The sequence below is a fragment of the Carassius auratus genome, chromosome 45 (genome assembly GCF_003368295.1).
Source record: "Carassius auratus strain Wakin chromosome 45, ASM336829v1, whole genome shotgun sequence".
NCBI lineage: Eukaryota > Metazoa > Chordata > Actinopteri > Cypriniformes > Cyprinidae > Carassius > Carassius auratus.
The window spans coordinates 12,983,737-13,001,043 of record NC_039287.1 but is presented as its reverse complement, the minus strand read 5'-3'; the positions used below and the strand labels follow the sequence as shown (position 1 = coordinate 13,001,043).

Here is a 17,307-nt window from a genome sequence, read left to right as displayed (position 1 = left end):
ACAGTATGTCCATAGATGGTCAGTTCAGTGGTAAGTGGAGCCTTACTGTCAGCTTCCTCTAACATTGGTTCTTCAGTGATCTTGCTCTTCCTCATGTAGTGATAATTTAAAAGAAAAATGAAAGAAATGTGAAAGAAATTTTAGTCGTAAGATTATTTTTTGTTTTTAAAATGAGTCTTTTATGCTCATCAAAGCTGCATTTTTTTTAAATCAAAAATCCAGTAATCCAGTTTTATCAATGTTGCACTGCTTCATATTTTTGTGGTGATAATTGTTTGTGTTATTTAAAGAATAGAAAGTTCAAAATAATTACGTTTATTTTAAATATAAATATTTTGTAATAAATGTCTTTACTGTCACTTTTAATCAATTTAATGCATCCTTGCTTATTTAAAAAAAAAAAAAATACTGTCCACAGATTTTTGAATGATAGTATATCAGAGTTAAACAAATAAGTGCATAAATGATTGATATAAATGTTAACATGATTACATTAATCTTTGGGGAAATTTTTGGGAAGGCTTGGCTCCCCTTGCTTCCTCTGATGGATCGCTGAAATTATTTACATTTTTGAAGTCATGTTTGGCTCTGCTTTGATCTGGAGAGATGCCCTGGACAGAAAGTGATGATAATATTTGAGTTCATGTGTAGGTTGGAGAAGAAAAAGTGAATGGTTAGCTGTACAAAAAATAAAAATAAAAAATGATGCGGAATCTCGCTGTCCATTTGCCGTGATGTCCCCTCAAGTGCGGGGCCCGGTGCGACCGCATCAGTTGGACCCCGTTAAGGATGGCCTTGCTCCCAAAAGATGTGGCAGCAACTTTAAAAACCAGTTTGAACTAGATTATTGGTTTGGCTGTACAGAGTGAGAACTGAGAAGTTTAACTGAATTCAGATTTATGAAAGATTAGTGTACATAAAAAGTAATTGTCACATGAATTTTGTAAAAAAAAAAATATATATATATATATATATATATATATATATATATATATATATATTTATATATATTTTAAAATTAAAAATAGTTGCAAACTTACTGAAAGGAACTATAAAGATGTGAAAATTACAACAAAACACTGAAGTAACAAATGTTGGAATAAATCCCCATAACACTTGTCTGTTGGGTACACAGATGTTAAATTTGCCAGCAATGAATAGTACAAGTGATATGGGTGTATATTTGTTAGACCATGTTTATCTAGATAACAGGTTAGCCTGTGACATCACTGATTACAGATGCTCTCTTTTTCTCTCTCTCAGTATTTGCATTGCCCCAGCTGCATCATCTAATCCCTGATGGTGAAATCACCAGTATAAAGATCACCAGGGTAGATCCTTGTGAACCACTGGCTATTAGCACTGTTGGGGGCAATGAGACGCCTTTGGTTCGCATCCTCATTCAGGACATCTACAGAGAGGGCGTCATCGCTCGGGATGGGAGACTGCTACCTGGAGATATGATCCTCAAAGTGCGTATGTGCGCTAGATCTGATGTTACGTCATTGTACAGTAGGAGTGATTCATCCTGGTTTTGATATCAAATGTTGTCATGGGCTTCACCATCTGTTGTTCAGAGGGAAAGTATGTGAGGATTCTGCATGTAACCAGAGAGAATCAGATTTAATGATTAATTTATTTAAATTTTAGAGGAAATCTGTGGAATGGCTTACTTTTTAATGTTTTAATTATTATTTTAATGTTTTAGTTACTAACCAATAAATGGCCAATATATTAACAGAATCATAATAAAACACTAAAACCTGTACATCACAACATGTACAGTATAAAACATGTTTAACTGTTGTTGATTTTTTTTTTAAATAATAATTTTAATTGGAAAACAATTGTAAAACCAATCCAAATGTAAAAATAAAGTAAATGGGCATTAGCACTTAAATAGCCAATGTATATAAAAATAAAAATAAAATTTACTGAAATGATCCAGGTACAATGTGCATCCCTAAAAATGAGAAAGCTGAGAGTATTAATTAATCAGATATTTAAATAGACACACATTTGGAGCACATCTGTTTATAATAATAACAATGTTTTTTTTGTTTTGTTTTTTAATCATTATACATTTAAATGTATAGCAGAGTTTACACCACAACTATAATGATAAAGACAGAGAGGAACTATATCATTAGAATCACTTTCAGAATGATTTTATTCCCAGGGTAAAACAAAAACACTGACAGCCAATCAGAATCCATTCTACTTTAAAGAGCTCAAGCATTTGAAGTGATACTGGCTTTCTAGAATCATTCTTTACTGTATAAGCTATTACAGCAATATTGTAAACATAAACATTATCCTGATTTTGATATATAATTTCATTCTGTCCTCCCTTCAGGTGAATGGTATAGATATCAGTAATGTGCCTCACTGTTACGCTGTGACGGCTCTGAAGCAGCCCTGCACACTGCTGCGGTTGACTGTACTGCGAGAACAGCACCACCGTTACCGTTCCCATCATCACTCTCCCACCGAGGCCTTCCCCACCCACACCCCTGCCATCCGGGACGACAGCCTGCATGTGGTCCTCGTTAAGAGGGCTCCAGATGAACAGCTAGGCATCAAGCTAGTGCGCAGGCCTGATGAGCATGGCGTTTTTATCTTCCACCTGCTGGAGGGAGGGCTGGCCGCCCTTGACGGGAGGCTGAGAGTAGATGACCGTGTTCTGGCCATCAATGGCCACGACCTGAGATATGGCGCTCCTGAGCATGCTGCGCTGCTTATTCAGGTGAGCAGCATTATGGGAGAGGTCAAAAGTAATGTGATGAGTATTAAAGCTTGTGCAAAACCTTCAGACGAAACGGTGACAACGGCACAAATCAAAAGTGTAAATATTCAAAACAAATGCAATTCAAAGTCAATACCTGGTAAAAGTGTGCATAAATGAATGAAAATGACCTGCAGTCTGTTCATGCTAAAAAGCTAAATCCAGCCCACTGACAACATCGATTTTGTTTGCTTTGATGCAAAATGCAGTCCAACTGACAATAGCGATGTTCATGCAGTAAACCTTAAATTGCAACAGAATTGCATCACCAAATTCAGTTAAACCCCCTTTAAATGGCCTTTAAAGAGATGTGCAATAGTGAGAGAATCAGTTTTGGTCTTTCTTCATCCTCTCAGAAGAGGCGCATTATTCTTTAATTACTTTTGTCTGTACAACTTCACCAACATTTCTTTTCCACAGCAGAATTATACCATTCATTTCATGTCTGTGTTCACTCATAGCATCAATATGAAGCTTTTCCAGCAATCCTACAACTTTGCCAAACTCCCAAAACTTATTTCAGGTTTTGTTCACACATGATTTCTACATGAAATGATTCTAAAATTATGGAAAGCCTGTTCAAAAACAAAACAACAGACAACCAACAATAAAAAAAAAAAAATCCTTATGTGACAAAAAGCAACAGCCAAGAAATGTATTTTTGATGCAGTGCTTCAGTGCTTGACATTTATAAAGCCTAAAATTATTTGAAGTCATGCTAAAAAAATGTAAGCACTTTTATTGTGAAGCCTTTTCAGTATTTCAAAGAATTACCGTTTACAATGCCTACTAATCCTAACCTGTGGCATCTCATTCAGTGAATCATTCATTAATGGTAATGAATAGACTTTAACCCAGGATTAGACTTAGTCCTGAGTCCCAAAAACCAACTATTATGGCTGCAAATAAAATTGGGTGTGTTCCTTGAGCAGTATTGCATAAAATGTAGAGCTTACATAAGGTTTGTGGCAGTTTATTTGATTGTGAGAGGTGTGTCAACAATATAAAAGTGTGTAAGAGAGTATAGTGAGTGTGTGATTTTGATACGAATTTCAGTGTGATGGGTCTTTCCGAATGTTGTTACTAATGTTGTCTGGTTCAGATAGTTCTCGAAGGAGACAAGATGGCCGCTCACAGCAGAAGTTTCTGACATAGATTAACTGCTGGCAGGAACCTGATTAAATTAGTCCAATTAGGGCAATAACTAACTAAGACCACTCATTTAAGAGGCAGCGACAGAGCTCTGAACTCCCAAGAACTCCATGGGCTCTCAATGCAAGTGTGCACGCTTGAGAGCAAACAAAAGCTATGGATGTCAAAAATGGATGTCAAAAGTAAGGGTTAATCAAGAAAATGGAATAACAGAATGGGTGAAAAATAAATCAGAGAAGGAAAAACTAGATCCTGTGCCCTCCTTCAGCTCACACATACGCACAGACTACAGAATGAATCCCAAATCTCCATATATATTAGGTTTTCTTTAATAAGTACACACTTCTGAGATATAATCACACATTCACACTGAGCTGAAGCTGTAGGGCATTGGCTGTCATCACAACATCTGGTAATTGTGCTTGCTAGATGTCCGGAGAGTAATGAGACATTACGCACACACTCTCTAGGGTATGAACAAACTATTTTAAAATTGAAATTCAGTTTTTGAACTGCTCGCTCCTAAGGGAAGTTGTTGGCCTCTGTTTGCTCTCCTGTCGAGTTCGAAAGGCTTTTGCAGTAGATGGCTAATGTTAGGCCAACTTTCATCCACCCTAACGCCAGTGTCAAAGGCCCCATGAAATCAAAATTGGAGTGTGTTGGCTTGTAGCCCATTCCTACAACATAAAGATAGCTTTACATTTTCATATAATAAGATACATTTATACAGTAAAAAACTGGTAACATGTAAAATATTATCAGGAAAATATTTTATTTTAAAATGATATATATATATATATATATATATATATATATATATATATATATATATATATATATATATATATATATATATATATATATATTTTTTTTTTTTTTTTTTTTTTTTTCAGTGCTCAATCATAGTCATTTTTAATGCAGGAACCTGAAAAGAAACATTAAATTATGCCTGTGAATAGAATAATATAATCATGATAATCACATAATTTCTGAGCAGTCTTTAGAAAGCAGAAGTTCATTCCCATTCAGATTTATGGTTTTAACATTATTTTAATATTTATACAAATAATGATAACACATCTAGCACCATACAGATTTTTGTCCAATCAAGAGGAGCAGCAATTGTTGTGTGGACATCCCTGTTCTATAATTATGGTTATAGGTAGTTATTGTCCTTTAACAAGGCCTTTAATCCCTGAAAGTCATATAAAATTGGACACTAATGCTATCTTCCGTGTGTTCTGTAGGCAAGTGAGGACCGAGTCCACTTCATTGTGTCCCGCCAGACTCACATCCCTAGTCCGGACATCCTACAGGAGGCGCCGTGGAACATGGAAGGACCACCGCCCTACTCACCTGTGGATATTGAGCACACTTTACTGGTGGGTTTCATGACCATAACCTGCACACACTCTTTATTTCCCGTCCCTCTGCACCACTTTACTAAACATTCTCTTATTGACGAAGAAGATCTGAAAGCCTATTACTTCTACATCAAAGATCATTCAATCAGCCAGCTAACACAATACACGCACACACACACTCCTTTGAGACAGCTGTCTCCAAACCTATTAACAGAAGAAAACCCAGCAGGAGTGAACAGAAACACAGCCATGGCAGGATGGATTTCATTGCTTATTCTAAACTGGATTTTCTGCTGCACTGACAACTTCCCTTGTTCTAATAAATGTCAAATTCATTGTTAGTCATTTCTCTCTCTCCCTTGCCTTGATTAAAAAACTTCTCAGACCAGTTTGTGAGGGTTAGTTGGTCTTTGCTGGTTTAATTGTCAATGACAAATAAAGGTGCAGTCACAATTACAGTTGTTCTGTAAATTTTCATAGATAAAATCCAGTTATTTCAATAGGATTCCTATTTTGACATTTTTTAGCCTGAACTAACCTTGCCTTAACAAGAAAAGCACAAATTATTTTAAAAGACTTATTGACCTTGACACATGGTAGCCGCGTTTCCACTGTCGGGCTAAAATCGTGCCTCGCCGGGCTTCCTCTGGGCCAACGGCCCGGGTTTTTTGGCCCGACGATAACCTTAGGTCAAAGCGGGCCAGCTGGGGCTAGAAGGAGTGGTTATGAACAAAAGCGGAGTTTCTCTGCATCTGGAGAGCGTCAGCGTGGATCATTTCAGAAAGATAACAGCTATAACACCAGCATTAAATACTTTTTTAAATAAGTTGAGCTCAAAACTCACTTTCAGTCAGCAGCGAGTGTTTGAAATAACTTGATCCGATGTGGATTATAATCACTAAACAAGGCAGAAATATTTATAAGCGATGTAAAAGACTATGCATGCTAAACATTAACGTTACCATAGTAAACATGATAAATGCAACCACTTGGGAGTAATCAGACGTCAGCTTCTTAAGCTCTATCACAATTGTGTATTTATTTAGTAACATATTTTATCTGTCATAAGTCTCGTCTCGAGAGTTTAGCTCCACATAGCATAAGTCATCAAAATATAATAATGATTTTTGTTCGGGAGCTTTTATAAAAATAGAGAGCCTGCGCTGCGGATCATTTCAGAAAGCTAACGGCAATAACACCGGAATTAAAAACTGTTTTTTAAATAAGTGGAGCTCAAAACTCACTTTCAGTCAGCAGCGAGTGTTTGAAATAATTTGATCCGATGTGGATTATAATCACCATACAAGACAGAAATGTTTATAGCCGATGCTTTTTATAAAAATAGAGATATTATCATTCATTCTAAATGTGAGGTATAGCATACTGTGGCTACAAATAAACAGAAACGGTCTCGACTCAACAAGCAGGCTATTTACATAAGCGTTAAAAATAAATAAGTAAAATATAAATAAATGTATTTCTCTGCGATTAATTTTGAGTCCTGATAAATTCATTCATTATGCACAATGTATCACTTATTCTATAGTAAAACATTGATGCTTTTGAATTTCAATATTTAACAAAACATGCAAACAAACGGCCACTTTTATCATGTTCGTTTTGTGATTGCGTTAGTTCCAGTGAATTATTTCTTAGTTTTCTGATAACTTCTCTTTGTTGGTGAAATCACGGGGTTGCATGACGTTGTTCCTGAGAGGCTTGTAAAGGGCGGGTTTTAGTGAAGCGCAGCAGAGCTTCAGGCTCGACTGTGGAAGCTCTGTGCCATTTTGGCGTCAGTGCTACTGGCCCGAGGCTATTAGCCCCGCCTGGCCCGCCTGGCCCGCCTGGCCTGTTGTAATTTCCTTTTGTTTTTCAAATGGCCCAAAAAACCCTATAAAACCACACCAGAACAAATCAAACCCTGACATTATTTCTCTTCCACTCACTCTTTCTTTCAATCAATCACTTTTTGTCCTTTCAGTAACTCTTGTTAATTCCCTTTTACACACTTGGAGAGGTGGGAACATTCTGGCAGCATATAGTCAGAAACTCCTCTCCTCTGCTTTCACTTTTCAGTCTCTCCAGCGATAAGCCCAATACACTAACTCCAGATCTGATTTTCTGTAGCCGAAGGCTCAGACCAAATATAAACAGCCCTTTTATTGAACTTTAATAAGGCTTTTTTATTAAGTTAGAACTTAGCGACTGTGTTTGTTGTTCTTGGAGAGGATCCAAGGTAAAATATAGCCGCGCTCAGCAATAACACAGCATCCTGCAAGCTCAACAATTATTACAAACACACACAGACATTATTCTTATTTGTCGCATCAGAAAAGTGTGAATCCTGGTAAGGGACTACAACGAGCTTCTTCCGAGGTCCATTACGTCACAAACCCAGATAAACCCCGCCCCCGGGAACACGCAACAAAGGGCGCGAGGCCATGTCGTCCTGCTTTGAAGTAGAGGAAGAGAAAGCTAGGAGTGCAAGTAAAAATCTGAGCATATACGAATCGAGATTCTGTCTTACGATTCTAATGGATTCGCAGGTTTCAAAACCAATGTTCAAAAGCAGCAGTTCTCAATACTGTTCCTCACGTCGCCCTGCTCTGCATCTCTCTCTCTCTCTCTCTGTCTGTCTCTTTCTCTCTGTCTCTCTCCCTCTCTCATTCAGATCAGCTTCAACAAACGGAACCATTTATACACTTATTTTCACAAAGCAATGAGAAACATTATACATTGATGCGCGTACGGTTGTTGTGCCGTGTTAAAGCTTTAATTAGAATAAAACCGTATATTAAAAGCTAACAGGAACAGTAGCATTTACAAACAACAGCGTATCTGAAAGTATGAGACAACAACAAACAAAAAAACCATTAAGAGTCGTGTTTGCACAGGTTCTGTGCACCCCTCTTCATTAATATTCTGTGCATCTCAATCGGGCTTATATTGATAAGCAATATAAAGGACGTCATTGTTTACTTTATAATACAACCGAAGCACATTCTGAGCTTGAAAGGGGTGGGATGTTCAGACGCCCTTGAGGCGCTTTAGCGAATCAACACATACAGAGCCAGCCGACAATCTCGGCCCATCACATATTTCTGAGGGAGGGCTTCATAATAACAAGAAATAAATTGAGGCGTTTGTCTGAGAAGGGACAGATTGGTGTGGAATAAGGGAAAATTGTGTGAAAAATTATACGTTTTAAAAAAAAACGAAGCATGAACACATTTTAGACTGCACCCCATAAACACAAACAAGCCTAAAAAAAAAAAAAAAAATAATAAAAAACGTAAACCACCCCTTTAAGAAACGTCATAATCTGAATAATTTGCATGGAAACTTTAGTGACTTAATCTTTCTCATTTCCTGTCCCTCCATTTCAGGATTCATGCCAAAAGCCTGCATGTTACGAGAAGACAGTGTCTTTGCTGAAGGAACCGCATGATTCTCTCGGCATGACGGTTGCAGGTGGGATGAGCAGCAGAGGATGGGATCTGCCCGTCTATGTCACCAACGTCGACCCCAATGGAGTGGTGGGACAAGAAGGCTCGATCCGCAAAGGTACAGCCTCACAAAGTGTATTTAACATACCGTAAAACTTCAAATAATAGCCCGGGCTTCTATTTACCCAAATCGCCGAACTGCACCGGCTTGTATTTGAGACAGGCGTCTATAAGAGACAGGCCTTTAATTTAGTGTTGAGATGATCAAGCATGACAGTAGGAGGTTACCACATTGTATTACGTTTTATTTATAATTAATTTGAATGTGTTTAACAAATCATTTAATGTAAGAAATGTATTTGGCTATTGGCAGCTTAAAAAAATATATCATAAAAAACGAAACTATGTGACCGCGATGGGAGGAACAATACAAGTTAACTTACCCCTAAACGAATGTGTTCAACAAATAATTTAGTGTAAGAAATGTCTTATATTATTGGCAGCATAAAAAAAATGAAACGATGTGACCGCAAGGGTCAGAACAATATTACCGCTAAAATCCATCGAGCATATCAACAAGAAAGAATGAAGGCTACCCTGTAAAACAACTGCAATCATGTGATAGAAAATTACTCTATTCATCACTATCATCATCCCTGCGATCCTCAATTACAAGTTCATTGGCGAATTCCTCCTCCACGTCGCTCTCCTCCACTTCCCCCTCTCCAGCCTCCGCTAACTCTGCCTGCCTTGCTTGCACTAAACACAGCTCTCGCCCAGATGCGCACGGCTCTCCCTCTTTGAAACAATGGATAAGGTGATCCTCACCTCTGTCAGAAGCTACTGTCAGGCCACATACCTAAGGATAACACCCCGAAGTTAATCAAGTATATTACCTCCTCTTTCTCCCTCGATAACACACACGCGCGCGCACGCGCGCAAGCATACCTTCAGCCGCTCCGTATCTAGCTCTTTTTGTATCAACCGAGAAATGCCGCTGCTTCTCCTGAATTTTGTACGGCAAATTTGAAAACTGTCAGCTTAAAATGTCAAATTATACTTATTTATTTTTGTCTCCATGGAGGTATTGAGAGAATTAAGAAAAACTGAAGACTAAAAGAAAGTTCGTTAACCTCTTTATTATGTTGCCATAGTGAGTCGTTCATGAACTGTTGTCGTGTCTGTCACGTGAAATCTAATCAAGACATAGAACAGACGATCTGACGGGTTTGAGAAGATCAAATACAACCCACTACTAAAAAAAACAGACCAGGCCTCTATTTGAGACCGGCCTTTATTTACCCAAACCTGTCGTCACACCAGGCGTTTAAAAGAGACAGGCGTCTATTTGGGACTCGGCTATTATTTGAAGTTTTACGGTATTCAGACACATCTGACAAAGCGTGCACATCTGTTTCCAAGGTGCCCCTGTGATCTTTCCTCCTTTTGAATGCAAGTACACACACAAACAAAGACACACCTGCTACTGAATATGCATGACCGTCATCAGCTCTACAAATACATGCATATAGCACTAGAAATTGACACACTCCCACTCATACACCTGCCATACTGCTAAATCTGTCTGTTATACACACTGACAATTGTCAGCTTCCGACTGAGCGTATGAAAGTTTTTCAGGTTTATTTCTGTCTTATGTGACATGTATGTAGGCATGTGAAAGTGTGATCATGCACAGGCTGGTGTATGGAGGCATTAGTTTAAAGTATTTATCAAATACAGACATCCATGCAAGATCAAAGCTTTGAGTCTTTATATGCTGTACAAAGGTGTGGTAAGCTCAGTGTTTGAACTGAACCAGAGCCTTCAGGAGGGTCTGATATTTGGATGAAAATAGGTTTTGCATCCTGTAAAGTGGGTAAGCTGGTAATAAACTACAACTAGTTCCATTTTGTGCATAACACAACTATGCATTTCATGGTATTATGTATTTTATAGCGTTATAACTGTCAATACTAGGTTTTAATTCATTATAAATAAAGGGAATGTATTTTATAAATATATATATACTGTATATATATAAGTCTTATATGTACTAAAGCTTGGGGTCTGTAAGATTTTTTAAATATGTTTTTAATATTTGCATTTACCCAGGATGCATTTATTTGATCGAAACAATTCTATTTTTAATATATTTTAAAATGTAATTCATTCCTGTGATGGCAACTTTCAGCTGTCAATACTCCAGTCTCTTTAGTGTCACGTGTTCCTTATGAAATCATTCTCATTATGCTGATTTGATACTCGAGAGACATTTCGCATTATTATCAATGTTGAAAACTGCTGTTCTGCTTTTTTTTTTTTTTTTTGTGGAAACTGTGATGCATGAGAATTCTTTAATGAATGGAAATTAAAACATATATAATTTATTTGAAAATATTTAGCAAGATTATAAATGTCTCGGTCACTTTTTATCAAATTAAGGCATCCCTTGTTGAAGAAAAGTATTAATAATAAAATAAAATAAAATGAATGAATGAATAAATAGCTTAAACTATAAACAAAGCAGCACAGCAGCTGACTTTGAAATGTGCAGCAGTTATATTTAATCAATGAAATCAAAGGGTCTCATTCATGAAACACGAGCAGAACTAATTTTTGTGTAAATCGTGTGTAAAGTGGTTTTGGCGTAAATTTTCGGATTCATTAAAACGTTCGTATTTTCCAAATGTTAGTTGGTACGAAATAAATCTACACCTGCTCCCAGCCACGCGTAAATAGTGCGTTTAACTTCTGAACGTTTTGCTCATTAATACGGCTGCATTTTAATTCACCTTAATCGGGTACATATTTACAAATATGTAAAAATATTATATATATTAATTACATACGGTTTTTCTTTTAACTTTTATTATGAGAGCCAGTAATAGGATCTGTAATTTGTTGCCAAACTTCCTTTTTTAGGACCTGATACGCCACTTGTACGCTTGAAAATAAAATGTGGCATTTTGAATGAACTTCTGATAATAAAACTTCAATTTCTGCAGCTGAGAAATGTTTGTTTTTCAGTCGCTTTTGAGAAGACGTGTTGAAATCCTTCGTTTGGTGTCATAATATGATGCTCATATTTGTCAGTCGGATTTAATGGGAGGGATTTATGGTAATTGATAGTGAGCGTGCACGCGCGTCCCATTTACGACTGATTGGAATTCATTAACACACACACACATTTCACTATCACATCTGACGTTTACGAAGTTTTTGTGAATCAGGAGAAGATTTTTCGGGAAGTTCTCTTTACGCGCAAATCACTCAGATATTTAATCGTATATTTACGAATGTTTCATGAATGAGACCCAAAGCCTTTTTAAGTTTAAAAGGTCGCATTAAGCAATATTGCAAATCTGATCTTTTCATACCCAAATTTAAGACCTATTGAAATTACATTTAAGACTTTTTTTTTTTTTTACCATTTAAGCGTTTTTATGGCCTTGAGTTTGATACAACTAAATTTAAGACTTTTTAAGGACCCGCAGAAATCCTGTATTAAATGGATGAAACAATATGCAATTAAAATGACCCAATTAACATGCAGGATTCTTGTATGCACATTATTTTATAAAAAATCAAGGAAAAATACATTTAAATCATATCTTCTCATCAAAGAATTGCCTCCTATATAACAGATCTGTTACGGTCCTATGATCCCCACAGTAATGTGACTATCCTGACTTTTAGGTGACATCCTTCTAAACGTGAATGGGGTTGACCTGACGGGTGTGACTCGGAGTGAGGCTGTGGCTAACCTGAAGAACACCTTATCCCCGGTGGTCCTGCGGGTACTAGAAATGAGACCCCCAAATGAGAGCTCCCTGGACTGCATGCAACCCCTGCATTCCCCCTGCTCTCTCTCGCCCTCTTCACCCGGAGACATCAAACTACCCCCCTCTAATGATGACTACTCCCCCCTCTGGGTGTCCTGGCTCCAGCTGCCCAGGTACATTGAGCAGAAGTCACACAAATATACACTGAACAAAATTATAAAATCACAACACTTTTGTTTTTGCCCCCATTTTTCATGAGCTGAACTCAAAGATCTAAGACTTTTTCTATGTACACAAAAGGCTTATTTTTCTCAAATATTGTTCACAAGTCTGTCTAAATCTGTGCTAGTGAGCACTTCTCCTTTGCCAGGATAATTCATCCACCTCACAGATGTGGCATATCAAGATGCTGATTAAGCAGCATTATTATTCCACAGGTGTGCCTTAGGCTGGCCACAATAAAAGGCCACTCTAAAATGAGCAGTTTTACTGTATTGGGGGGGGGGGGTCTAAAAACCAGTCAGTATCTGGTGTGACCACCATTGGCTCACACAGTGCAACACATCTCCTTCACATAGAGTTGATCAGGTTGTTGATTGTGGCCTGTGGAATGTTGATCCGCTCCTCTTCAATGGCTGTATGAAGTTACTGTATATTGGCAGGAACTGGAACATGCTGTTGTATCTAGAGCATCCCAAACATGCTCAGTGGGTGACATGTCCAGTTATTATGCTGGTCATGCAAGAACTAGGATGTCTTCAGCTTCCAGGAATTGTGTACAGATCCTTGCAACACGGGGCTGTGCATTATCATGCTGCAATATGAGGAGATGGTGGTGGATGAATGGCACAACAATGGGCCTCAGGATGTCGTTACGGTATCTCTGTGCATTCAAAATGCCATCAATGAAATGCATCTTTGATCATTGTCTATAACATACGCCTGCCCATACCATAGCCCCACCTCCACCATGGGCAACTCGATGTTGACATCAGCAAACCATACACGTTGTCTGCCATCTGCCCTGTGAAAACTGTGAAGAGAACACCTCTCCAAAGTGCAAGGCCCCATCAAATGTGTGCAGATGCCCGTTTAAGTCGGTTTAGACAGTGAGGTTGAGGTCGAGACCCCGATGAGGATGACGAGCATGCAGGCGGTTTCTGACAGTTTGTGCAGAAATTCTTTGGTTATGCAAACTGATTTTTGCAGCAGCTGTCCGGGTGACTGGTCTCTTGGAGGTGAAGATGCCGGATTTGTGGAGGTCCTGAGCTGGTGTGGTTACACGTGGTCTGCAGTTGTGAGGCTGATTGGATGTACTGCCAAATTGTCTGAAACGCATTCCGAGACAGCTCATGGTAGAGAAATGAACATTCAATTTACAGGAGAACAGAGCAGGGTTGAGGAAAGCCCTTCTCACATTCTCTGCTGTAACAGGTTTAGACGCCTGAGAGTGTGATGGCTTTAAATAGACCTTTCTCTTCCATTCCCTGAACTTTTTTTATTTCTGCATCTTTCTTTCCTTTACACATTTGTCTGGTCTCCATTTCTACATCATCGCATTTCACAGAAGTCCACTTTAAATTTGAGCTCTGAGCTTTCATGCTGTTAGCTCTTAGACACGGTTGTTATCTGGCCTTCGATATTTTAAATATCTATAACAGTAGCATTTTTACAGAGACTGTAAATCTTTAAGCACAAATCGATTCTTCCATTAATGCTCGCCATCTGCATCTCATTTATTTCTCCAAGATATCCGAAAGCTCCTCCTAAATCTTTTATTTATTGTGAATTTTCTCTCTTCACTTCAGCTCCTGAAATGCACCTCTATATTACTCCTTTAAATAGTTGACCCAGAAATGATAATTCTGTAAAATCATTAACAGTAGCTACTGCATTAGGCATCAGGTTATAATAAACAACATTTTATTAATCTAGGCAAATGATACTTTACACAGCACTGTGGGTAACACGGCTGCTCTCTCATTCTCCTCTCTTCTCTTCCATTGCTTTCAGTGAATCAATCACATTGTTCTTGTTTTTCCATTTTTTTTTTTCTTTTAAAATAATACTTTTTTATACAATCATATTTTATAAAACAATTTAAACAAAATGTATACCTATACTCTGTGGAATTTAATACAACGTACTTATATATTTGCAGAAATTAAAAATAATCAAAATACCTTTTTTAATAACAGCACAGTTTAAAACGTATTTATACTGTATATCAGAAATTAACTATCACTGTCCCTTTTTTTCTATTATAATAATATATATTATTAGCTAATTTATACAACTTGCAATTTTTGAAATATATTAATACTGTATTTGCAGAAATTAACATTAATCAAGATTATTCAATGTAAAAGCATTGCCCATACAGTAGTACCCAATTAGCCAAAGTAGCAGCTTAATGTAAAATGTTGCCAGAAATTATATAATTTACCCTCATTTTGTTTCAATGGAACATGACAATAACAATCAGTCACTTTCAATCAGTTATAATTCCAAAAAAGATACAATAAAAGTGCATAGTTTCATGTCTAGAACTATCTGAACTATCCCTTAATGTATTTATGCATGTCTGCTGATTCTGAATGACAATAAGATTAACCTTGAATTTTCTGTCTATTCCAGACATCTATACTGCTGTAAAGACATTGTCCTCCGCAGGAGCACGTCTGGCAGTCTGGGTTTCAGTATTGTGGGTGGACAAGAAGAAATCAACTGTAACCAGTCTTTCTTCATCCGCTCTATCGTAGAGGGCACACCGGCCTACAACGATGGCAGGATACGGTACGGGCGCTGGATATATGTATATATGTCTACTATTGTCAGAAACCAGGCTTTTTGTAGAGCACCTATAAATAAACTGCCAAACATTCTAAAGCTTCATCCATTTCTTTTTTTTCAAATTAGCTGTGGAGACATACTGCTGGAGGTGAACGGGAAGAGCACTTGGGGAATGACACACACGGCTCTGGTCCGCCTGCTCAAGGAGTTGAGGGGTCGGATCACTCTCACCATCGTTTCTTGGCCTGGCAGCCTGCTATAGGACTACTCTGCATGAGGGAGGGGCTTATCACATTGACCCTGCACTAGGGGGTGGAGTTTACACCACAGACCTTATAATGACAAATAAAATGGTGGATTTTAGAATCCGATACATCCTTGAAAGGCAAGGCTTATGATACAGACTGCCCCCCAGGAGCAGGAAATGACACATGGACCTCATTCAGGGTACTAGGAGCTCAGACTCTAAACTTGAAGGCGACTTGACTCCGCCCACCAAGAAGAACGTTTATCACACTCCGAGACCAGGAGGCACTTTCACAATTGCCCTTTTGTCAATCGGCAAGGTTGACAAAGTTGATATTTGTGCATGAGAGGAACATTGTGTCATTATAGATGGAAGGTGGAGATTGTAATCTATATTAAAGGACTTTGGAGGGTCTAAAAACACAATTTCAGGACGCTATGAGGAGCGTGTCAGTCAAAAACTGAGTTGGAAATAGATGTATAAACATTATGGGCACTGTGCTATATGTAGTCAGATTGTGTGACTCTGATGTTGCTGGTAGAGGACGTTGAGATGCTGCACATAAGGGGTTTTCTTCAAACGAGAGGTAAAAGGGATACTGGGATGTGTAGGGTTTGGGTGGGGGACACACATCGCCAGTTCCATTAGTTTTACATGTTAGAAAAAGCATCGAAGTGGACGCACATTCTTTACTATAAACGTTGATGTCTGAAAAAATAATGAAAAAGATTCAAGCACTTGTACTAGTGACTAATATTACTTTTGGTTTATGTTTCTACGGCTCTCTGATTTCGGCTTCGTTTTGTTCATTCTGACAGTGGTTCGTTCTCTCCATCCACCGGCATGGAGACACATTTGCCAGGTAGTTCTGTGTTGGTACGTTTCAGATGCTGTCGCATATGAAAATAAACTAAAGTGAGTAATAAAAAAAGAATAGCAACCAAAAAAAGAAAAGCAATGTTAAAAATCTGTTTTAAAAATGGAAGATAACTTCTAATGCTTATTAGGTATAATTATAACATGATATTTTGGTGGCCTTGCTGACTTTTTTGTTTACTTTGGAGAAAAAAGGAAAGAGTGGTGTGTGAAAGGCTTACTGTGTGTGAGTGTGTATGGGTGTGTGTGTGTCTAGGTATCATTGTGGGGTAAGATGCGTGCTTTGGCATCTCATGCTTTGGCTTGTGCAGTATATTGTATCTGTTGGTATCTTTGGTTCAATGATCAATAAAGTCATTCTTCAAGGAGAGTTGTATTACTGTCTTATGATCTTACTGTGCATTGTGTGTGTGTATATAAATGTATACATACACACACACAAATACATTATATATATTTTATTTTGAAAATGTTTACAAAGGCTGGATGTTTGTAATAATATTTCAGTATTCTTGTTTTATAGTATTTTACATCAGTTTAAAGGCACTATAACTTTAATATATAATTTATTTTTGTGATGGAAAGCATCATTTTCAGCATCATTACTTCAGAGGCACGTGATCCTTCAGAAAACATTCTATAATATGTTGATTTGGTACTCAATAAATATTTCTGATTATTATAAATATTGAAAACAGTTATACTGCATAATATTGTTGAGAAAAGCATTTTTCAGGATTATTTGATGAATAAAAAATGTTTACTGTAAGTTTTGATGACTTTACTGCATTTTTGCTGAATAATGTATTAAATTCAATTAAGTTTTAAGGCCAGTACAGCTGTTGGTGATCTTCCCTCT

At 37.6% G+C, this 17,307-nt stretch overlaps 1 protein-coding gene across 5 annotated transcripts in view; it reads left to right on the top strand.

Moving 5' to 3' along the window:
* The window catches only part of LOC113063318 (E3 ubiquitin-protein ligase LNX-like), a 41,866-nt gene extending 25,042 nt beyond the window's left edge, over positions 1–16,824 (top strand). For all 5 annotated transcript variants that reach the window (XM_026233624.1, XM_026233622.1, XM_026233623.1 and 2 more), the window contains 7 exons: positions 1,264–1,472; positions 2,357–2,746; positions 5,185–5,319; positions 8,688–8,865; positions 12,447–12,705; positions 15,170–15,328; positions 15,452–16,824. In XM_026233624.1, the coding sequence (XP_026089409.1) occupies positions 1,264–1,472; positions 2,357–2,746; positions 5,185–5,319; positions 8,688–8,865; positions 12,447–12,705; positions 15,170–15,328; positions 15,452–15,587 (1,466 nt within the window). In that variant the 3' untranslated portion in view covers positions 15,588–16,824. The remainder of the gene's footprint in view (positions 1–1,263; positions 1,473–2,356; positions 2,747–5,184; positions 5,320–8,687; positions 8,866–12,446; positions 12,706–15,169; positions 15,329–15,451) is intronic.
* The last annotated feature ends 483 nt before the right edge of the window (positions 16,825–17,307 follow it).